The sequence below is a fragment of the Leopardus geoffroyi genome, chromosome D1 (assembly GCF_018350155.1).
Source record: "Leopardus geoffroyi isolate Oge1 chromosome D1, O.geoffroyi_Oge1_pat1.0, whole genome shotgun sequence".
NCBI classification, from domain to species: Eukaryota; Metazoa; Chordata; class Mammalia; order Carnivora; family Felidae; genus Leopardus; species Leopardus geoffroyi.
Window position 1 is genome coordinate 81,413,672 of NC_059329.1, and position 25,050 is coordinate 81,438,721.

Here is a 25,050-nt window from a genome sequence, read left to right on the forward strand (position 1 = left end):
TAATACATTCTGGCTCTATGCAAGTCATGGAAAATGGCAAGATTTCATTCTTTTTGATAGCTGAGTAATATTCCAGTGTGTGTGTGTGTGTGTGTGTGTGTCTATTTATCAGTCCGTGGACATTTGGGCTCTCTCTATAGTTTGGCTATTGTTGATAATGTTACTATAAACATTAGGGTGCATGTACCCCTTCAAATCTGTATTTCAATCTCTGTGGGGACAAGGAGTTTTATCTCTGTAACCTATGGTCTAGAAAGAATATCTAGAATCTATTAGAGTAAATACTTGTCAAATGAAGATATTAATTGGTAAACTCAATTAATAGAGCCTCATTTGAGTCTTACAAGTATTTATTTGCGTACTATGCAAATATACATAATTTATGTAATTATACATAATTATACGTAATATAATTATATGTAATTATACGTAATATGCAGACCCAGTGCCACGTGCTAGCACTGTGGCTGTGAACAAGGTAAACATGGTCCTTGCCCTCATGGAACTTACTGTACAGCTAGAAAGACTGTATGTTAAATAATAGTCCAATATATAAATGCAAATGTGAGTTCTATTAAAGCAAAGTATTTATTTCTAAGAGGACATACAGCAAAGAAAATGAACTTATTTGGGGTGGGCTGTGTGACTTGGAAATTAGAAATAACACAGATAAAGATAAAATGAGACCTCTCATTTCAACCTTTGGGGCTTTGAAAATGTATTTCACCAGTTTAAAAACCCCTTCATAACTTAGTGCCTTTCTTAGAGTATTCTGTCTTGCATTAGATTTATTGGAGACCTTTACTTATTCACCCTAATACCTAATATGTTTTAATTGAATGAGAAAAATTTTGATTTTGCTAATAACTCTTGTTTCAAGGCTGAGTATGCATAGTTTACTTTTGTCTCCTGCACAGTCTTGCACTTAACCAGCCAGTCAAAAGTACAATAAAATCAACAGTGTCCTTTTCCATGTTTACTTGTAAACATCTTAGAATACTTGCAACCAACCTTATAATTTTATTCTCTAATGGTAAATGTAATGTTGCTTTCTGTCCCCAAAGGTTATGCTGAAAGTTCCCCCCAAGTTCTACATCGTATGTGTGTAGTGAATAATCTTGGTTCATCCCTCTAAATCCATCCTGCACCATATTCTACCTTGTTCTGTTCCCCAGAGAGCAGATATCTGTGGACTACAACAAACAAGAGTTTGCATGACCTCTAACTACTATTTAGATTTGACTAGTTGGGAAGCATCAGCAGCAGATTAGAAATTGACAAAAGAGAGGTTGGGGTATTTTGTTTCCCTGGCTCGCTCCATGCCCTTCTGTGGTTTTACAGTGGCTGCGTTCTGCTCTCTCATCACCTAGGTTCTGCAGGATTTCCTCTCCTCCAGGTATAATCATCTCTAGGTTCTTATGTCGGTTCCCTCTCCCTGGTCTGCAGCTCCAAGGATAATAAAGGTTTTTGGCCCTTGTTAGCTGTAGGGAACTTCATCAACATTTATTGGTTTCTCTTAGACCTGCCCACACCTTTCTAAATAATCCCTTTATTAAACTTGTTTCACTTACTCTCAGTTAGCCATCCTATTCTACTAGGACTCTGCTACAAGAGATATACTTTTCCTTGTTTGAAGTGAGAGTAAAACTGAAAAATGAAAGAAGAGCAAACTATTGTAAAAGAAGTTTCTGGGTAAACAAAGAAATTGCATGTTTAATTGCAAAGAGCAGAGACCTTGAAGTTAGATGGACCCTGTTTGTTCCAGGCTCCAACACTTCCTACGTGTGGGACTAGACACCAGTTACCTAAATCCTTTGATTCTCACATTTAAAATGGGGATGGAAAGTCTTAACAGGACTAGTATGAGAATTACTGATAACATACAGGACGCTCCTGGCACTTCGTAGGCACTCAGTAAATGGTGCTTTTATACCAGCAATAACTTCCAGCAAAAAGAGCACACGCAAGCAACAAATCAGAGATGTTTCTTTAAACACAACAGAGCTACAGTGATTTTGACACAGAAGAGAAGAAGAAAATTCTGTCTATATTTCTATTTTTCCTCAATGCTTATTATTTAAATAAATGTGCTTTCCTATAATCTACTATTATAGGAGAGTGTGTTTGAATTTTATAGAATCAAATGGCATCCTGAGACAACACCCATTCTTGGACCATCAATTTTAAAATATTTCTGAGGAAGGTGTAAAGTTTTCCTAAACCACATAATGCATCTTGAGATTAGAACAAGAGTCAGACAACTACATTTGTTATTTTTTCAATCTCTCTCTTATGGACATTATGTAAAGCCCATTAGGTCATATTATCATTTTATTTTACTACAAGTCTTCCAGAATTCTTCTAACCATTTACTTGGTAGAAATTTCAGAGTTCATTCTATTAAAGAATAAATATATTTTTTCACACGAGTCTTAGGATGAGTTAGTTTTCTTGAAGAAAAATTTTACCAAAAGAGTACATCTTTTGAAAATGTGTATTTTACACTAAGAAAATCAACCATTTTTTTCTTTACTCTCCAATTGTCCCTTTGAAGTTTTCTAAGGATCTGTTTCTTCCAATTAAAACTCTATATCAACTCAAAGCCCATTGAATTAAATGGTATCTGAATGGCAACTCTTCTTCCTTTGGTGTCAGACATTTTAGGAGACTTCATTTCTAGAAGATATCTTATTCGCAATTATATCTCTTGGACCTTTGGGTATGCACAAGTAAAATGTTATTTCAGTAGATTCCTTTAAGTATGTCAGTATTTACGAAGTGCTTTTAGAACAATTGGAAGTAGCTAATTGTTGCTTTAGAAAAATCCGTTCTATAGAAAATGACACATGGACTGCAGTTGACAAATTTATCCTTGACCTCAGGAGCTGCATATGCTTACCAAAATTGGCATGTTACTGTGGTCTCTTCTCTGGTTATTAGTTTTAAATAATATTGAATCAATATTATTCGAGGGTATCAGGTAAAGCCACACAAGGAAAGAAATGGAACTTTGGGGCACGGAAGAAAAATGTTCTGAATGCTATGGGGGTAGCTGATGTTAATCATTCCGTGTGAAGAACAGATGCTGTTAGTTATGCCAAGCAGAATATGATGATATTTAATATGGAATTTTGAAAAGAAACTTTGTACTCTTTAGAATTCTAGGATATCAGACTTAGAGCTTAGACTATATTGGTTTCTAGCAAAGACTATCTGTATAATAGCTTTGGAAACCCTCAACAGCTGAGGAAATGAGAAAGCACTGCACGAAGACCCATAGGAAGGAAAAGGAAGAGCTGTATGTAGGAAGGACCTTCATTTCATATTCAACATTATTTTCTCAATTTTTGTTGAGTGTTGCGTTTGATAAATATTTTCAGCAATCGTGTTTTATATGGGGAGGTTTCTATCTTACATGCATAGTCCTTTGAAGAAAATGTGTTAAACCCAAGAATTACAAATAAAGATGGAGAAGTAGGAGTAGGAATACGCCAAAAATAATCCAGTCGGATTACCTTCATAGGCAAGACTTCGCTGGCATTACCACCTGTATTAGGAGTTTCTCTTGGGTGGTTTTATAATGCCCTGTGTATATTTTATATTCTCTTTTTAGTATAAAAACTGTTTTTGTGTTTGTGCTTCCCCTCTGAGTAAGCACCATGTTACACTCAACACGGGGTCAAAGTCTGGCCTAGAGACAGCACTCAAGAATTGTTTGAAATCACTACATAAATGATAAAAAACTAAATGAATAAAAATCAGTCTTAAAAATAATAATTGATACTTACTTTGTGTAAATCAGTTACACACATTGTTAACTCAGAGCAGATTATATATTATTCATATCTATTCTTTTATAGATCAGCACAAGAAATACAGTTTAGATACATGGTGGGTAGGCATTTCCTGTTGATATGTACCAAGCAGCACATGTTCATTTTTTCATCAAATTATATTCCACAGTTTGTTAAGATTGTGGATATAGAATTATAGGTTCTGAGCTATAGGTTCAAGCTCAGTTGGCTTTAACTCTGTGGTTTCTACATTCCAAGCTCTCTGCTAAAAGCGTGTGTGATATTTATACCAAGGGAAGCCATGGTAATGAACCATCCAGGATTGGGGTTCAAGAGAAGCCATAGAGCATTCTGAAAAGATCCCGGGCTCTGAAATCCAGAAGCTATAACTTTCACATTCAGTTCTGCCAGTTGCTAGTTTTATGAACTGGAGGAAGTAAATACCTTAACCTCTCCCAATTTCCTTCCCATCTAGCGTGGGCAGTGTTTAAAAATCTTTTGTAAATTTTGACAAATGCAATTATTCAAGAAAAGACCACAAGACATAAATTTGTAAAAAAAAAAAAAAAAAGGGCAAATAAATATATAAATAAATAAAATAATACCCCAAAGAGCAGTAGCTAATTTTTATGCCTCATCTAGACTCACCTAGACTCCAGCAATAGTTCCTTTATGCCTGTCTGTCTCAGTGTGCCACAAACAGATTTTTTTCCAGTTCTGTAAATACATTGCAATCTTCCTACCTCATGACTTTCATACATGTTATTATCTTCCTGTAAAAGCACCTTCCACAAACACACATGCACACACACAGACATCAATGCAAACATACATAAACACTTTTCTATATGTTAGGTTCTTCTTCACGTTTTTGGCCTAACGTGTCACTTCTTCAGAGAAAATGTCCCTGACCACTTCTTAAAGGAAGTCTCCTTTATTATTATCATTATATAACTAACTACCTCTGGGCAGCTCACTTGGTTGAGCATCTGACTCTTGATTTTGGCTCAGGTCTTGATCTCACAGTTCCTAGGATTGAGCCCTGTGCCTGGCTCTGTGCTCTCAGCATGGAGCCTGCTTGGGATTCTCTCCCTCCTTCTCTCTCTGCTCCTTTCTTGATCTCTCTCTCTCCTTCTCTCTCTCTCTGTCTCTCAAAATGAATGAATGAATGAATGAATGAATAAATAAATAAATAAATAAATAAATAAATAAATAAATAAAATAGCGATACCTGTATTTTCATAGCATTTCAGACAATTTATGTGTATATACTTATTTATTTTGGTTTGGTCGGTGTCTGATTCTCAACTAGAATACAAGTCCCGTGAAGGCAGAAATTCTAAGTCTACCTTGGTCACCAGTGTATACCGAGGGCCAGCAGAGTGCCTGCAGAGAGCAAAGGCCCATTTCATATCTGTGAATGACTAGGTGCATACTGGAATGAATGAAATGACAGAACACACTGGCAGCATCAGTGAGCATAATTAAGTTGGTCTCACTCCATGCCAGTTTATGAAGTAATGTCTACTAAGTCAATAGTCATCTTTCATCTAAAGAACTGTTGAAACTTTCCCTCGTGTTTGAATATGGTAAGAAAGGGAAATGCAGAAGTTGTTGCTTTTTGAAGCTAGATGCTGGGGTCAGTGGATTAAAGTGAATAGTATTTTATAGATTCCCACCCAGGCCATTTCTCGGGGGCCCAGGGGACATGTCTCTCTCAGTTCAACATCCTTACCATCAACTGTTACGGTCTTTCATCTATGCACCTTCTCTCTTCCCCATCCCTTCCACAAATATTTATTCTTTTACTCATATGTTCTGCTAGAGTAAAAGGTTATTCTCAACCAGGCCCCAGAAACTGAAACAGTGTCCTACATTGGTGTTTCTTAAAAAAATATATCAGATCACATTACAAAAGACTAATAGACATAAAAACTTACTAGGACAGGTTTGCCCTATGTTATTCCTTGGATGTAGTGTAAAAAACACTGGTTGGTCCTTAAGAATTGTCTAGTGTTTTTGCAGGATTTCACTATGCTTTCTGTGGACCTTGGGGAATTCCTGTTCCAGAGAATCTTTTCTCTTCTCTTGTCTTCTCTTGTCTTCTCTCCTCTCCTCTCCTTTCCTCCCTTCCCTTTTCTTTTCTTCTCTTTTCTTTTAATTTTTGAGAGAGAGGGAAAGAAGGATAGGGCATGAGCGGGGGAGGGGCACAGGGAGACAGAGAACGCCAAGCAGGCTGCACACTCAGCATGCAGCCCAACACGGGATTCCATCCCATAACCCTAGGATCATGACCTGAGCTGAGACCAAGTCTGCCGCTCAACTGACTGACCCACCTAGGCAGCCCTTTAAGAAGGTATTTTCTTTTCATGTCATGACAAGGTCCCAGAAAATCAAGAGACAGGGTGTTCTGTTTCCAGTCAATTCACAGTTCTTCCTTGTGTCCCCTTCAAGGTCACATTCTATGTGCACACTGAGACTTAATGTGAAAACAGATACATATTTTTATAATACTGAAAGATAAAATCCCCACACCCAGGTTTATCTGAATTTCATCCGTTCAACCATGTCTTATTTCTGTAGAACCTCTGTAAAAATTGCCTTGTTATTTCTATCTCAGTTTTCTCATTTGTCTCAACAACAGTACATACTGGTACCTCTACGTGTCTTCATTTGAATCCATTCTTTGAAGAGCTACTTAGAAATTTGGAGTTTATTTGTGAACTGACTACAAAATTGAGTAGCTAAACAATTATTGGCCTGAGAAATTTCAGGGGAATTTAGTTCAATTTGCTTGTATGTTAAATATGATAATTAGTGAAAATGTACCTTTCCTTTTCTTCACCCCTTGCCCACACCTATTATGACCCAGATTTTACTCAGTCTCAAAATTGAATTTAAGATGAGTAACATTCATTAACTGAACGTTCTGTGTACTAATGCATTTGCATTAGCCTTTTCAGTTTTCAATCACTACATTAGAAATTCACATTAATACAGAGATTCAGCATATGGGCAGGTGAATTGGGAGGCTGGTAGAAACAGATGTGCTTACAGCTATGTTGTTTATGTGTTTTAACCTCTACGGGAATGGACTTTGCTAAATGTTCTTTACATTTCAATGTTGTGAATTTGGAGGTGGATAGATGATGTTCAGGAGTTTTGAACTAATTTGTAGACACACCTTGATGTGGTTTTAGCTTGGAATATGAACACCTTTCTCCTCATTTATCTGTGTGACATAAGTTCATATTGCTTTTCCTTTCTAAGTCTCAATTCCCCATCACCAAAGAAATAACAATACCTGGGGGTGCCTGGGTGGCTCAGTTAGTTAGGCATCTGAATGTATCTCCACTCAGGTCTTGAGCTCATGGTTTGTGAGTTCAAGCACTGCATTGGGCTTTGTGCTGGTGGCATGGAGCCTGCTTCAGATTCTCTCTCTCCCTCCGTCTGTCCCCTCTCCCCCCCCCCAGGTCTCTCTCTCTCTCTCTCTCTCTCTCTCAAAATAAATAAATAAACTTAAAAAAAGAAATAATAACACCTGATCTGTAAGATTATTAGAAAATCAAATGTAGTATGTATATGTTTAAGGGAGAATAGGGTATAAAAAGAAGGGCTCAGTTTAGTAAATAGTAATTTGAATGTTTATGTACTAGGTTTATTTACTTGCTACTTGGAAATTTAAATGGTTAGGTTTGTTTGTTTGTTTTTTTGTTTTACAGAAGCTTTAAAAAATGATAAAAGGTCAGGGGCACCTGGGTGGCCCAGTCAGTTAAGCATCTGACTTCGGCTCAGGTCATGATCTCATGGTTTCTGGGTTCATGCCCTGCAGCAGTCTCTGTGCTGACAGTCAGCCTGGAGCCTGCTTTGGATCCTGTGTCTCCTCTCTCTGCCCATCTCCTCCTTGCACTCTGTCTCTGTCGCTCTAAAATAAATAAACTTAAGAAAAATTAAATAAAAAAATGATAAAAGTTCAGCTGAAATCTGTTTATTTCTCAGAACTGTTTGACAAATTTCTCACTTTCCCTGACGAAATATAAACAAAATGAACTCAATTAGTTCTAGTCCCTATGTGTTGCTTTTCAAGAGTACTTTCCTGAAACAGTCATCACAAGAATTAAAATGTATTTTTTGCCTTTTGCTGATTATTTCTCACTTCTAAAACTCGCCATTTTGAATTTGCAGGTATGAATATAAGCAAGAGTGAGATAACAAAAGAAACTTCGTTAAAACCGTCCCGGAGATCCCTGCCTTGCCTTGCCCAGAGCTATGCCTACTCAAAGAGTTTGAGCCAATCCACCTCTCTCTTCCAGTCAACGGAGAGTGAATCTCAGGCTCCCACTTCTGTGACCTTAATCTCCGCTGACAAAGCAGAGCAAGGTGAGCACCTATCCTGTTCTTTTGTTCAACTTGCAGAGTAAGTGTTTTCAAGCCATTCCTTCTTTCCTTCATCCATTCTACTAGTATTTATTAGAGCTTTTTTGCAAGAAGGCTGGCACAGAAACAACAGTACACTAGTTAATGGGAGGCCAGTGGTTGGCCAGATGTGTTTTTGCTTCTTCCTTGCCTTGAAAGTAGCCAACCGTATGGGAACCTGGACCTAATATTTTCTGTTTGCAGGAGCAGACAGACCATCTACCTGAATTGCTAGGTCATTATCATTTCTGGTGAGAATTTGTAACCAGTTACTGAGTAGAATATGTCAGCAATAATAAAATCAGTTTCCTAAAAAGAAAGACTAAAAACTTTATATAATATTGACAGTAAAGCAATGAAGATTTGGCTGCGGGAAGATATGGTTGGACAAGTGTTAGCAATCAGATGTTGGCACTGAAGTCATAGATATTAAAAGGGCTGAAATACAGGGAAGTGCCAGCTAAATTCTGCATTAATGAGACTCTGTGGCCATCCTGGTCACCCTTCTCCACACATCTGCCAATCTGAGACACCATTATGCTTTGAGACAGTTCCTTTTCACAAAAGCCAAGAGTCAAAGTACAACCAAGCCCCCTGTCATTCAGTGGATGAAGTATGTTTTTATTTTCCCATCCCATACTTTTGTCTCATGAGAATGCATTCCTTTGTGATTCTTTGGGGTTATTTCTTCCTCTGGATAACTTGAAAATACCAAGATTCTCTTTTCAATAATATTGTGAAATCACTACCAATTATAAGTAGCTTACATCCATGTCCAATAACTACTTTTGTAGTAGCTAATTACTCAAGAAAATGAAGGTATTAAAATATAATAGAGATATATCTATTATTGAGATGTTTCTCAATAATATTTTCAATATTCTCAATATTCAATATTCTCAATATTCAATATTTTCAATATTCTCAATAATTATTGAGAAATATCTCAATAATAGATATAATATATAGATATATAATATATAGATAATATAATATATCTCTATATTGAGATATTTCTCTTATTGAGTGAAATTTTAATTAACCAATTTCAACTCATTAACTTAAAAAAGTTTCTTTATGTTTGGTTATCATTTGGACATCAGCCACCATGGTCATTTTTCTAAATGTTAATGTTTCTATTTCCCAAAACAATGAATGTCTTTTTTTTTCTTTTCCCAGTTAATGCTGAGGAGGATAATAAAGACTCTGTGCTCAAATGCTCTTTCGCTGACCTCAGTGACTTTTGCTTGGGTAAGTTGATTTCTAGTATTTCCTACTCCTTTATCCCCTCTCCAAAGGTAAGCTGCCTTCTTCAAATCTAGAACATTATTTTTAAAGAAAAAGATGCATGCTTGGTCTTTAGTATTTGATGGGTGAGTATAACAATCTAAGGTGAAAAAATGAGTAAGCTATTTCAGGTACAGTTTGAAATTCAAGTAGTAGAAGAAGATTCGTAATGAATAATTCTCATAACCCAGAATTTTTTGACACTTTCTTTCAATTCTCTGTGAATAAGCACATTAATACCGTTATTTCTAGATTGTTTCAAATTTCAGCAGTATCTGTTAATCCCCTGTTGTGTCAGATGAAGATTTTGCATAACCTTTCAAATTGTCATAGTTATATTGCCATTTAAAATTTTAGATCTCTGCTGATTAAATTTGTAGCTTTAAATAGTATATTTATACCTTTATATCGTGTTCTCTCACATTTTAATGATATCTCTTGTCTCTTGGCAAATAATGCTTTGGCAGTTCCAAGTTGTTATGACCTCTGTGCCACTCTTGAGTATCCCTAGAGTCAAGGTCGAATTGTTTCCCCTTTCCAGCCCTCCATCTATTACTCAAAATCATGCCACATTAAACTTTCTTCTTTGTACCACAAACTTTAGTTAGTTTTATTTTCCTAGATTCTGGTTTTTTTTTCTTCTTGGGAGGAGAAAATACCTCATCTTCTAAATATTCCCATATGTTCCAGATTCTTATTTTTATATCTTTATCTCATTCTTCTTCTTTAAAAAGTTCTTGGTGTTCACTGGCTTCTCATTGAATTATTGGATTCAGTCCAGTTTCTAATTTCCCACATACTCTTCTTTCTTACTTTTCAATCTCATTTTTTTGAGTATATCTTCAAGCAATTACCTCTGCAGGCTCATGTGAGATGCAAACTTTCTAAGTTATTGTATGTCTGAAGTGACTTCCGTTCACTCTTAAATTTCATTTTATTTTCATAGTTATAAAGTTCTAGGCTAAAAATCACTTTCCTCAAGGTTCCTGGGTGGCTCAATGGGTCAAGCGATGATTTCATGATCTCACAGATCTGGAAGTCAAGTCCCACAATGAGCTCTTCACTAACAGTGTGGAGCCTGCTTGGGATTCTCTTTACCCACCTCTTAAAATAAATAAATAAATAACCATTAAAAAATCATTTTCCTCAAAATCTGGAGACTGATTCACTGCCATCTAGCATCCATTGTTACTGCTAAAACCTCAATTGCTGTCTGATTGTTGTTCGTCAGTGATTTTTTTTCTTCTCTCTGTGCATTTTTACTATATTTTTGTGTGTTACAAAATTATACAACATAATGTTTTGGTGTGGGTACATGTATGTGTGTGCATTTGTTTTCATCCAATGGTTTTAATTTCTGCCTCTGCCTCAGTTGTGGAAGATTTCCTGCACTTTCCAAATGACTTTTCATTTCTGTGTGTGTGTGTGTGTGTGTGTGTGTGTGTGTGTGTGTGTGTGTTGGGGGAAGGGTGAGGTCATATATGTATATTTGATTTCCAAGAGTTTTTTTTGTTTTCAGAATGTAGCTTTTTCAGAGCATTTTATTGTATTTCATGAACACAACATCTCTAATCTCTCTAATTACACTTGTGATTATCTTAAGTTTTCCTTTGATTTTTAAGGTTAAGTCTACTGTGGCTGAGATCCATTTTTCTGACTACTTAAATTAGTCATTCTCTTTTAGGCTGTAGAATTTCCAAGAGTTTCTGGTGATCTTTGTTCATTTGTTTACATTTACGAATAAAAGAACACTGGCAACTGTTGCAACTTTTTGAAAGTTATTTATTATCATGTTAATGAAGTCTCCAGAGCAAGGGATAGTCAATGTACTTGAAAGCTCATTCGACCATCTTGATCTTTGTTTCTTTGCTAACAAGTTGATGATGAACAGCTCTTTAAGGATGAGCCAAAGAATGAAACCTATAGAGCACTTATCTTAGAGACTCAGTACAGTTTTACATTTAAAAATCTATCCCCCCCCCAAAAAAAAATAGTATCATAAATGAAAAAAAAAAAAACATTTTTCCTCACAGCTTTCTTGATAAGAATTAGGAATGGAAGAAAATTGGCTATTCTGGTAATTGTACTATTGAACATTTCATGACATGTTGCTGAGTGGGGGAAAATAGCTGAAATATAAATATAGACTTTCTCTCATTTTAGTTAAAAGCGTATTGGAAAATAGCTAGACAGAAATATACCAATATGCCAGCTAAGAGTGCATGTCTCCATACAGTAAGATTATTTATGCTTGTTTCTTTCCTCTTGCTGCCTATATTGTCTTGTTTTCTCTAAACAACATAAACAAATATTATATAATAAGAATATGTAAAGAAAAAACTCACATCAGATTTTTTTTGGTTAAGTAGAGAAAATTGCTCGTATTTCAGTCAGAATAACACAATTCTATGGATAGTTTTCAAAACTGAAATTTGAAACTGGTTGATAGTCACCCAGTATTTGGAATAACAGTAATACTGAAAGATTCTATCCTGACCCTCTGTTAGGAGTCAATATAATTTTTATTTATTTTTCCTATAACAGAGACAATTTTACTTAACCTTCTCTTTTGCCCTTTGCTATTATCATGCAAGATTTTTTTCATTTGAGTGAGATTTACATTCAGATCTGTAGCTTGCTGGCCTTGTTACTTGAGCAGTACCTGTACACCGGGGCTTTTCTTTTTCATAAACTAAATAGAAAGAAAATAAAGTCAGGACATTACTGACATCACTCTGCTCCAACACGTATTTTACAACCTCAGCGTGAATTTATTTATAACCTTCAGAAAGTTAGTCCTAGATTTTCAGTAGTGAGCATATCGGTGGCCTGGCTGCATTGCCTACATCAGTGATTCTCAACTCTGGCTGCACATTCTAGTCAGCTGGGAGCTCCAGAGAATCAGTTTTAATTGGTCTGAAGTGAATTCAGGATCCATAATTTTAACTATACCCCAGATAACTCTTAAAGGTAGCCAGAATGAAGAATTTCCAGCCTGAAACATGTATCCTGATTTCTCTCTAAGGACATCCTTAAGGTACTTTTTCATAATTTTTCAAACAATGAGCTGTGTCATTTATCGTAGCATTTTGAATTACTGCAAATTAGTCATGTTTCTTATAATACTCACTTTTGTGTGTGTGGCATAGAAACGGTGCTGACTTGTTCAGTTTCCTAATTAAAGGAAGACAACCACTAGCAGGTTCATTTCCTATACAACATCAATATCAAAAAGAACTTTTCATAAGAACAAATGCACTCTATCAGAGTACAAAGGTCTTTCCCAGAGTAATTAATTCTGAAAACGGTGACTATTGTTATTTTCCAATAAGAAGACAAAAACAAGAGCAAAAACCTTGTCCAAAACATCCATACAGATGATAACAGTTTGCAAAGCACCTTTCACTAATAATTCTCCCAAATTAATACTAGCTAATAGCTTAACAATAACTCTGGCCATGCAAACCTTTCCATTCAATTCTATGCATCTTATTTTGATAGGTTGCCATCACACATGTTAACATTGTCACTAAATGCTTAATGTAATTGGGTGTCCTAACTCTGTGTTTCTTTCCTCGTCATTCCAGTGTATCCCAATCAATCTACACACTTGACTTGCATTCCTGTTTCTCCAGGCATTGTACCCCATAGTCAATATTTTAGCACCCCCAGCGTCAATGTACCATTAATTCCATTTAAAGAAACATCACAGCTTCTAACGGGATTAAAGCATTTACATACAAGGTATTTGCTTTTACAGTGAAGGTGAGAATGAAGCTCTGGCTGATGGTGGTATCACCAAGCATTCCAGGAATCCATCTGGATGTAACACCTGGCTGGAAAGTACTCTTTTAGAGTCAGCTGCATATCTAAAACATGAATGATTTTATCGTGTTTCAGAAAAGATCCAGCAAAACGATGTCAAACATACAAAGAGTGTAATTAAATAAAGCATGAGTATTTTAGCAATACATACTCTCTTTTAAATTCAACAAAGTTACATTTTCTAATTTTGCTTTTAGAGTGCAGACTGCCAGCTTCTGGGTGGGTTAACGCATTTCTAAGTGCCAACAGGCTCTGATACAATTTTTTGGAAACTGACTGATGCATCTAATTAATAGCTGTGTGTGTGTGTTTTTTTTTAAGTGAACTACTTTGAATTGCCCCATGAGAGAAGATCAATACTGTGGCAGGGTTAACTGCATGTAGTCACTTCCATTGATGATGAGTATTTCTCACTGTTCCAAATGATAGCTATGGAGGAAGGAACATTCATGATTCTATTGATTCAGACCTGGACATTTTCACTAAGTTTGCCTAACAGGATTTGTAGTATATATGAATGAAATGCTGCTTTCTCAGCCAGACATTGGCCAAATTCTCATTGTTGTATCTACTAGCTGTGTCACTGTGGCATATTATTAAACAGTCTGAGTCTCAGTAGTCTCATTTGTAAATTGGAATTAATGATCTATACTTTGCATGATTATTGAAATAAATGAAGAGACATAACTCCATCACACTCCTAGCATGGTATCATAGAGGTTCAACAATATTTGCCCATTGCTTTATTCACTCACTTGTAAGCTTATCTTTCACCCCAAATTTTTCTGGGCTCGGAGAGGTCTTCACTAACCAGTGATTTTTAAGGCAGAGTGGAATAGCAATAATGTACTGAACACTTATTATACAACTCTCTACCTGCATTATCTCACTTAATTCTCGTAACAATTCTTTTGATTAGGTACTATTATTAACCTCTTTTTATAGCTGAGGAATCTGGCTAAGAGATAAAATCACTTGCCAAATGCCATATATCTAGCCAAGGGAGAATTGAGATTCCAACCCAGGAAGTCTTAACCCTTGTTTTCTCAAACCTTAACCATCACAGTAGGCACACAGTCCATCCTTTGAGGTGAAAAGTGGTTAGCGATGTCCATAGAACAGTAGCTCTGGAAGATGTTATTAAGTATGAGGCTGTGAGTGGCGAAAGATGGGGGTAACACTGCATGGCAAAATATATTTGCGAGATGATTGAAGAAAGCTAAGCAGGGGGGGCGCCTGGGTGGCTCAGTCAGTTAAGCGTCCGACTTCGGCTCAGGTCATGATCTCACCGCCTGTGAGTTCGAGCCCCGCGTCGGGCTCTGTGCTGACAGCTCAGAGCCTGGAGCCCGTTTCAGATTCTGTGTCTCCCTCTCTCTCTGCCCCTCCCCTGTTCATGCTCTGTCTCTCTCTGTCTCAAAAATAAATAAACATTAAAAAAAATAGAAAGCTAAGCAGGTTGGGAGGTTTAGATAGAATTTGGTTTTTCGTCCTTCATTTTTTTTTTTTTTTTTTTTTTTTTTTGTCATCTGTGAGCCTTTAATTCTACTTTTCATAGAGCAGCTTTCAAAGCCCGGGCACCATTTCACCCTGTGCCCTCACCTACATAGACAGACAGACAGATTCACACACACGCACACACACACACACACACACACACAATTATTCTGGAAAGTGCTGATCCATGTAACAATGAATTTGGAATCTTGATGTAATGATACTCTTGTCTATCAGTCCTGGAAGCCCTGCCATCATCACCCACCCTTTCTGTTGTTAGTATTCTGTAAAATGACAAAGACAGAAAAATCCATACTGACAAGTAACTGATGCTTGATTCTGCCTACACTCATGCTGCAGCAAAATCAGATAACTTCAACATGATATAATTGGGGCTTATTAAAACCAACATAATTTGAGTCCAACCAACCAAAATATATATCTATCTAATCTTGTAAAATAAACAGTTTGCTAATGTTATGAAATGAGTCCCTTAGGAAGTGGTTTATACTAGGGTGGTAAGATATTTGTTTTCTATGAGCTCAATAGTTCAGCTTGGTGGAATGTTCATTTTATTTCTTAAAACAGTTATGGTCAAATGAGTATAGGATGATTTTACTTTCATTCTGTAGTATTAGATGATCTCCACTAAGTTTTAATTTTTTTTTTTTTTCAAATAGCATTTCATCTTCAGATGGGGTAGAAAGGAACTTTGTAGTAATGTTACCAACCTAGTTCAGGATTACAGAATTAAGGGAATTACAATCGTTTCAATTGTTTATTAACCCCATTAAGTAAGTCCTCTTGACTCAGTTTTCAAATTCCATTCAGAATCTGACGCACCTCAGCTCTTGCTGCTACAAGTGCTGTATCCAAGCCACACCTTGTCCAGTCTGCCACGTCTCTTGGTAGATCAGCCCAATAGCTTCCTAATTGTCTCTGTTCCAATGCTTGTCTCATTACGGTCTATTTTCCATAGAGCAGTTACAAGAAGCTTTCATAAAAGGGAAATTAAATCTCATCATTTTTCTACTCAAATCCTCCCTGTTTCCCATAACATGTAAAATGTAAACTCCTCACTGTAGCCTTCAGAGACCTTACAGAATATGGGCCTGATCTCTCTAGAGCACTTGCTAAAACTTCGTTTGACTCACAGTGCTGTAGCCAACCAGCCCTCTTTTGTTTGTTCATAATGAGCTTGCACTTACCCCAAGGCCCTACACTGATAGAAACTGGATTCATACAAGCTTCACTTTGTGTCACCTGATCTTGATTCAGGAGGTCTTACCAGGAATTAATAAGATTTATTTTTTCCCTCTTCCCTTTTCCAGAGGAGACTTTGTGAGTCTTGTTGGTGCCTGTAGCCCAGAATCAGAAACAGTACCTTGTACAGAGTAGGTACTCAAAGAGTATTTTTAGCATCACTGGAAGGAAAGATGAATGGATGAAAGACAAGGAGAATATTGACACACATATCTTTGGAGAATCTGCTCTCCATTACTACTTTGCTTTCCATGATGTCATTCATAGCTGTGATTTTTCTCACCTGTTAGGAATCGGCACTCTGTTATTTTTCTCACAGAAAACCTAATCTGTGTTCCTCTTTTTCATGTAAGTTGTGTTGACAAACCTTTTTGCAGAGCACTTAAAGACCTAATAGCTGGGGCGCCTGGGTGGCGCAGTCGGTTAAGCGTCCGACTTCAGCCAGGTCACGATCTCGCGGTCCGTGAGTTCGAGCCCCGCGTCGGGCTCTGGGCTGATGGCTCAGAGCCTGGAGCCTGTTTCCGATTCTGTGTCTCCCTCTCTCTCTGCCCCTCCCCCACTCATGCTCTGTCTCTCTCTGTCCCAAAAAAAAATAAATAAACGTTGAAAAAAAAAAAAAAAGACCTAATAGCTATGACTCTTCTTAAGCAGTAGGAGAATGCCTTTCTAACATTATCTTTACAGGAAGTCCTCCCAAATACCCATTTAGATGCTTCCTACTTTCTATTATCATAGCACTTTGATTATAATACTATTATACTCAGTTCACCAGATGATAATTGCTATTTATATCTGTCTTATTCATATTGTCTAATAGATACTGTCTACTCAGTGGTAGATAGATGGAAAATTGATGATTAGGTGAATGTATGGAACAATGGATGTGGATAGAATAAACACTGGCACATTGACACAGTGGAAAGCAGTTTATCTTCAAGATCTGCCTAGTTGTGGGGTGAGGGGTGGCACTACCTCACCGTGACCAGCTAGTGTCAGGACTTTAGAACACTGCTAGTGTAGGAAGAAGTAGGCAGCGAAGGACTATAAAGAATAAGTCTGGATCTTCATTACCACCATGTTCTAACCACTAAGCAGACCATACATGGACTATTAGGTTTATTCTTCATAGGACACTTCAGTAGACTAATAATTTTTAAAACCATGGAACTTATTAGCAGTCAGAAGATCCAGTTTCAGGAACTATATCATTCAGTAGAAAGGTATACACTGTGCCTCAGGTTCCTGATTTATGAAATGGAGATCTCAATATTACAGTTTGATATTTTTCTTATAAGGTAAATAGGGATTGAACAGAAATGAATTAAGAGCTTTTGTGAGATACAAGTAAAGACAATGCACATTGGGAATATTCATGTTAATTAAAAATTAATTAATATGAAAATTGATTTGGTTTTGCTAAAATCATTATTAGTTCTCTTTTCACTGTATCAGCCCCCTGGTTCAACATATTAAATAATTTTTTAAGCTTTGAGAATCTTTTTTTAATATAATTTTAATTATATATTTTTTTAAATATAATATAATTTATTGAGATAATTCACATACCTTACATTTCACCGATTTTAAATGCACAACTCAATGGTTTTAGTGTATATAAATTTATATATAAATTATAAAGAATAAAAATAACCTTGGGGTGCCTGGGTGACTCGGTTGAGAGTCTGACTTCAGCTCAAGTCATGATCACACAGGTCGAGAGTTTGAGCCCCGTGTCAGGCTATGTGCTGAAGGCTCAGAGCCTGGAGCCTGCTTCAGATTCTGTGTCTCCCTCTCTCTCTGCCCCTAACCCACTCGTATTCTGTCTCTGTCTCTCTGAAAAATAAATAAACATTAAAAAATTTTTTTAAAATAACCTTAAGCCATTATTATTATTATTATTATTATTATTATTATTATTATTTTAATCTTCGGCCCCAACTACTCTGGCAATCCTGGAACACACTATCATTAGCCACGTATGAGAAGGTTGCACAGGTGGAAGTAAGTGGAGACCATCTAATAAGATCACTCACACATGTTTAAAATTGCCTAACAGTTACCTTATCCATTTCCAGATACTCCAGCAGTTATATTACAATGTAGCAAAGTAATGAAATGGCATTAAAATAAAGAAGAATTGAGCTGGAATACTTTGTCGGTTAAAATTACACTCTTGGAAATGGCTCTAAGGTTTATGCTGCAGCCCTAGGAGGCTTCTATCCTGATTGGTCCCCTTGAGTTTTGAGCCGATGTTGTTTTCTAAACAAAACTTGGAAGAGTTAATGGATTCTCACTTGTCTCAATAAAAGTTTTCATCATAAATTATATTACTGATGATTGAAAAAGGGATTTTTAGATTAGATTTTAAATTGTTCATTGGTATACTCAGTTAATTACGTTACTGTCCATTTAAAATAGATGATATGACTTTTTTTGTAGCCCCAAAATAAATAATTGGTTTTGTATATTCCTAATTACTAGAATTATAAATTTAGAGAAAGATCAAAGGAAAAGAATATGAATTTCTTCAATACCTTATGTGTACAAATCACATAGATTATTTCATTTAATTCTTGGAAGATGTTATTATCCCAGATTTTCAGAGTAAGAAACTTTCACTGACCCACTGCCTTTAATCTAATAAATGACATAATCAGAATTAATTTGGACTCACTGAAATCATTATTAGTTGTTTTTATTATTTTGGACTTTTTATTACATTGGGCTCCCTACTTCAACATATTAAATGGTTTGTTTAAGCTTTCAGAATCTTGTTTTTTTTTTCCTCATATAGTAGCCTTATTGAGACATCGTTCACATACCATAGAATTCACCCATTTTAAGTCTACAACTCAATGATTTCTAGTATATTCACAGAGGTGTGCAGTCATCACCATAACCAATTTTAGAATATTTTCATCACCTCAAAAGGAGTCCCCATACCTATTAGCAGTCACCTATTATTCTTACCCCAACTCCCCAAGCCTCATTTACTTTGTTTCTATAGATTATTCTGGACAGTTCATATAAATGGAATCACATAATATTTGGTCTTTTGTGACTAGCATTTTCACTTAGCCTAATGTATCCAGGCGGTCATCCATGTTTTAGCACTAATCAATACTTTGTTCCTTTTTATTGCTGAATAATATACCATTGTATGCTTCATTCATTCATCCATCAGTTGATGAATATTTGGATTGCTTTTGCTTTTGGGGCTATTACGAATAATGCTGCAAATTTTTTGAGAATTTATATTTTCATTTATGTTGAGAATGTACCTAGGAGTAGTATAGGGAATCATATAGTAACTATGTTAAAACTTTTGAAGAACTGCCAGATTGGTTTCTACAGCAACTGCACTATTTTTCATTCCCATCAACAGTGTATGAGGGCTTGATGTCTCTATATGCTCACCAATGGTTGTTATTGTCCATTTTTTTTAATGTTTTTATTTCTTTTGAGAGACAGAGCACAAGCGAGAGAAGGGAAGAGAGAGGAAGAATCCTAAGCAGGATCTGCACTGTCAGCACAGAGCCCAATGCAGGGCTCGAACTCATGAACTATGAGATCATGACCTGAGTTAAAATCAAGGGTTGGGCGCTCAGCTGACTGAGCCACCCAGATGCCCCCATCTTTTTTATTATAGCCATCCCAGTGAGTGTGAAGTGGTCTCATTCTGGGTTTGATTTACATGTCCCTGGTAATAATGATGTTGAGCATCTTTTCATGTGATTATTGGCCACTTGTATATCTTTTTTTGGAAAAATGTCTATTCAGATCCTTTGCCTATTTATAAATTGGGTTATTTGCCTTCTTATTAATGAGTTGTAAGTATTATATGTATGAATGTATGTGTGTATGTGTGTGTGTATATATATCTATATCTACATCTATATCTATATCTATATCCTCTTCCTGTTTCTTATATGGATACAAACACATATATGCATGTAAAAATGTTTATTTGTGTATATATACATGTATATATAGCATTCATATATCTTATATATCTATGCTATAACTTAATATCAAGTGCTGATATATATGTACATATATACCATGCATTATTTTGTGTGTGTGTGTGTGTGTTATTCTACGTCAAGTGCTGATAAAAGTAATAAAGCCTTATGAGGAGACAAAGAAGTATGGGAGGTTTTATTTTAGAAACAGTGGTCACGGAGAGATTCTCTGAGGCTGTGACATGAGCAGATGCTTGGCTGCAATAGGGATTGAGCATTCCTGGCAGAGAAAAGAGCAAGTGCAAAGGCTCTGTGGTGAGAGCATACTTAACATCAAGGGTGGTGCTTACCCAGGGTGCCATGATGTAGATATGACTTTTACTTGGAGCTAAGAAACTATTGGAAGGTTTTGAGTAGAAGTTTAATGTAATTTAACTTAAGCTTTGAAAGGGCCCCTCTGGCTATCATGTGATAGTAGCAAAATATAGAAATAGGAAGACTGGTTAGGAGATTCTCACAGACTTCTGCCAAGAAAGAGTGGTGGTTTGGGTTAAGAACGTACAATGGTGGTAAATTATCAACTTCTAGATATAATTTGAAGGTAGTTCAGACAAGAATGATGGACATTTAAATCCCGTAGTCATTCAGCAAATTTTACTGAATGGCAATGGCAGGTCAGACCTTGTTCTAGACGTTAAGGACAAAACAGTGAACGAAAAAGACAAGAAAAATGAACAAAGCAAAAAACTGGCCCTCAAATACCCTAGTGAGGGAAATACATAGTAAATGAAGATAAATAAAAACATATTGCATGTTCAATACTGATAGATGCTAAGGAGTAAAACAAAGCAAAAAAATAAATGATACTTCATGCTCAGTCAACAAAATTTACTCAAGGATAGGACATTAGGTATAAGAGATAATGAGGAGTCATGATTTTGGCCTGTGTAATTGGAAGAATGGAGTTGCTATTTATTAAAATGGTAATTGTTCCTGTATTTTATTATGCATAGACTTGGGAGAACATTCTTGTGAACATAGATTTTTTTTTCTTTTAGATGATTTTAAGATTCCTCTCCAGTTGTGCTCTTAAAACATATTGACATACTTTGTTCCAAAAGTTTTACCAATTTATATTGGTTCAGAAAACAAATGACTATTATCAGTTTCCCTAGCGTCTGGATATACATTTTTTAATTTTTTTGTGTTTATTTATTTTTGAGAGAGAGAGAGAGAGAGACAGAGTGGGAGCAGAGAAGGGACACAGAGAGAGGAAACACAGAATCTGAAGCAGGATCTAGGCTCTGAGCTGTAAGCACAGAGGCCAACGTGGGGCTCGAACCCACGAACCTTGAGATCATGACCTGAGCGGAAGTCAGATGGCTTAGTCAGCTGAGCCACCAAGACACCCCTGGATATTTTTATTAAAAATGAAAGATGCATTGGGGTGCCTGAGTGGCTCAGTTGGTTAAGCATCCTACTTCGGTTCAGGTCATGATCTCACAGCTTGTGATATTGAGTCCCGCATCAGGCTCTGTGCTGACAGCTCAGAGCCTGGAGCCTGCTTTGGATCTGTGTCTCCCTCTCTCTTTGTCCCTCCCTGCTCACATTCTGTCTCTCTCTCTCTCTCTCTCTCTCTCAAAAATAAATAATAAAACATTTAAAAAATGAAAGATGCAAAAGAATATTTCTGTACTGGCATAAAATAGTACCTTTTTTATTTTAAGTTCTTGGTCATTGAAAGTATTAAACCATATAAAAATAAATAAGTTTTTACTAAACTTATCTCATCTTTCATTTCTTGTCTGCTTACAATTTTTATCTTTATCTATTGGGATACTAATACTTATCTCCATCCTTGTCAACTTTAGGAGGATAGAAAATTATGTTTATAATTAGAGACTCTACCTTTTTTCATTCAACAAATATATTACAATTTTTATGTGACCCCATTTTTTTAACTGTGAATATTTTATTGCTTCAAAGTTTCCTAAATCATCATCTCTCCAAATACTACAAGAAGCGGTATTACATAGTGGCTAGAAACGTAAGGTTAGAGCCCGATTTCTGGAACTCTATTACCACACACCAAATGTAAGATTCTAGGTAACTACTACATTTCCTCATCAGTAACAAAGTCTTGAAATAATACCTGTAAAGGATTTAATCGAATAATATGTGAAAATAATATGGCACCCTCCCCAGTGCTCAGAACAAAACCATTGGGACTATTGTTGACTTTTCTCTTTCATATGTCACATCCAATAGAACTCTGTTAACTTTTCCTTAAAAAATACATCTTCAGTTTGACCATTTCTCCATCTTGATACCACCCTGGCCCAAACCATATCCTTTCTACCTGATTATTGCAATAACTCCTACCTAGGAGTTTCTCTGTCTAAACTAGCATCCCTCTCCCCACCTTTGACACCTACATCCTTCCTTTCTAATGTATATTTTCCAATGCACTCACCAGAAAACATACTTACTGTTTTCTTAATTTGTGTTATTTATCGTTTTCTTCTTGTACTTGAATGTCCCATGAAGGCAGAATTCTGTTTGCTGCTATATTTCCAACTCTTAGAACAATGTCTGGCATATTGTAAGTGTTTGATAAATAATTGTTAAATGAATCAAATGTAATCTATATAAATCTAGGGAAAACATTATGGTATATTCATGAGCATTAGCTTTGGAGTCAAATCTGGATATGTTTCAGTTCTAGATGCACTCCTTATTGAATTAGTGACTTTGACACAATATTTAATCTCCATCTGCCTTAATTTACTATTAAATATAGGTAAAAAAAGCATACCCACTTTGTACAATTGTTATAAGGATTAGAGGAAATAATACCTGTAAAGTTTCTGGCTCTTCATATGTACTCAACAAATGTTAACCATCAGTAAGCTCTTTTTCATAGATCTAGGTATAACTGTAAGTGCTTAGAACATTTTAACATAAGTGGCAATTAATGACATACTAAGACATAATATTACCTGTCCAATCTTAATTCATACCATTGCTAAGATTCCGATACTCTGGCTGTGCATAGTATAACATATGCACAGATTTTATGCATTACTAATAAAATAAATTAATGCATGTATAATAAATAATTTTTTACTCTGTTACAATACTAAGTCAAATGATTGAACTCTTTAAAGCATTATACATGGCTGTCTATGTCAAAGTTTATGTTTCGTGGGTGTCAACAGATGGAATTGAATAACTCTCTCCAAAATATTTTGATTTATTTGAAAAAGCTAAATATGTACGATTCTGTTTTTGAATTTGAAGAGATGCTTGTGTCCTATGGAATGCAGATTTTGTGAGGCATGTCACAGTTCTTGGTTGTACCTGCAGTCACCATAGAGGCTTCTTGTTTTGTACTTTTTTACCTTGACTATAGCTTCTTCATTGTTCATATATGCTCTTACACGTGGTTGATATTACGGGGTCTTACTCTTTTTGTAATTCTAATAGGAATTATTTTTTAATGTCCTCTCCTTTTTTTGTAGTTGTAGTTTCATTTCAATCTCCTAATATTTTTAAAAAGATTTTCTTGTAACGTTTGTTAGACTTTCTTCCATAATTTTTCAGAGCTTCTGTCACTCTTCAAATTCACATTTAGAAAACTTTCCAACTTTTAAGAAAACAAATTCTCAAAATTCATGCAGTTTTTAATTAAGCAAACAAATGTTTGGGAATCTATTGAATTTCAAAATTCATACAGTTTTTAATTAAGCAAATAAATGTTTGGGAAGCTGTTGAATTCTTAGAAATATCTTGGTCTTCAAGTTCAAAAGAGGTGATGAGCTTGCATGATTCTAATGTTATTTTCAAAGCTTAAGTACATTGAACAGTAGAGATGCATTTAATTCTTATGAAAGTTACTGTAGCATCAGTGTTAATCCACTAACAGAGAAGCTGTCATGTTATTTCTTTTCTTTCTTCTTTTTTTTTTTTTTTTTAGCTTACATTTTGGCCAAATGGTCATAAGAGAGTTATACTTGGCTAACCCTTGGAAAACATGAATAAGAGATTAGTACATTTAAAGAGAAAGAAAAGGAAGAAGTATAAAAATGGATGTAATTTTCTCTTTCTCTTTTCTAGCCCTAGGAAAAGATAAGGATTACATGGATGAATCAGAACATGCTAATTATGACCGATCTCGGCTTATTAAAGACTCTGTTCCCAAAGATAATTCTGAATCCAAGGCAAAATTGTCTAAGGTAATACAAACTAAACTATCAATAAGTCACTTGAAAGCAATATGTCTAAAACCTTGCATTTCCTTTCAACATTAATGCATATTGTGCTGGAGAGTATAAGAGGTCACACAGCTTAATACACATCTTTAAGGACTTAAAGGTGGAAAGTTATATGTCAACATCATATTCATGTATATTATCAAACATTTTTTAAAAACAATCTGAACTGTAACATTAACCTTTAGGGGTTTATTGCCTCATTTTACATTTTTATTGAAAGGCAGCATGGTTGCATGAGAGCATGGAATGGACCAAGATTTGATTTCTAGTTCCACTCCTTCCTAGTTGTGATAATTTGAACCGGTTAATTAAACTCACTGAGCGTTGTTTTTTTAATCTGTAAAGTTGGATTATGCTGTCTGGTTGACAGAATTCTTTGATGAGTGCATGAGACAACCATATGAAAGTATTTTAAGAGCATAGCTGACTATATGCAGGTTTTTTATAACAACATGGAGGCAGAGAATACCTCATTGAAACTGTAGTTCTTCCACAGAGGAAGAACTGGGCTAGAGTTCAGTTTAAAAAAGAAAAAAAACCTGGCTGCAGCAATCCAACCATCCCTCAAACAAAATGATTTTGTGCACTCTTCAAAGCATCTGAGTTTGGTTATTCAACACCAAATAGCATCCCTGTTTGATATGTTCCAAGACAAATTCTGACTCAGTCCAAGCCCACTTTTTTTTTTCATTGTTTCCTATTGATTAAAGTGGGAATGGCTTTGTAAAAGAAATT

At 35.7% G+C, this 25,050-nt stretch overlaps 1 protein-coding gene across 2 annotated transcripts in view; it reads left to right on the forward strand.

Moving 5' to 3' along the window:
- ANO3 (anoctamin 3) overlaps nt 1–25,050 on the forward strand; it is a 424,570-nt gene that overhangs the window by 222,727 nt on the left and 176,793 nt on the right. For both annotated transcript variants that reach the window (XM_045484806.1, XM_045484807.1), the window contains 3 exons: nt 7,980–8,174; nt 9,390–9,461; nt 24,158–24,276. In XM_045484806.1, the coding sequence (XP_045340762.1) occupies nt 7,980–8,174; nt 9,390–9,461; nt 24,158–24,276 (386 nt within the window). The remainder of the gene's footprint in view (nt 1–7,979; nt 8,175–9,389; nt 9,462–24,157; nt 24,277–25,050) is intronic.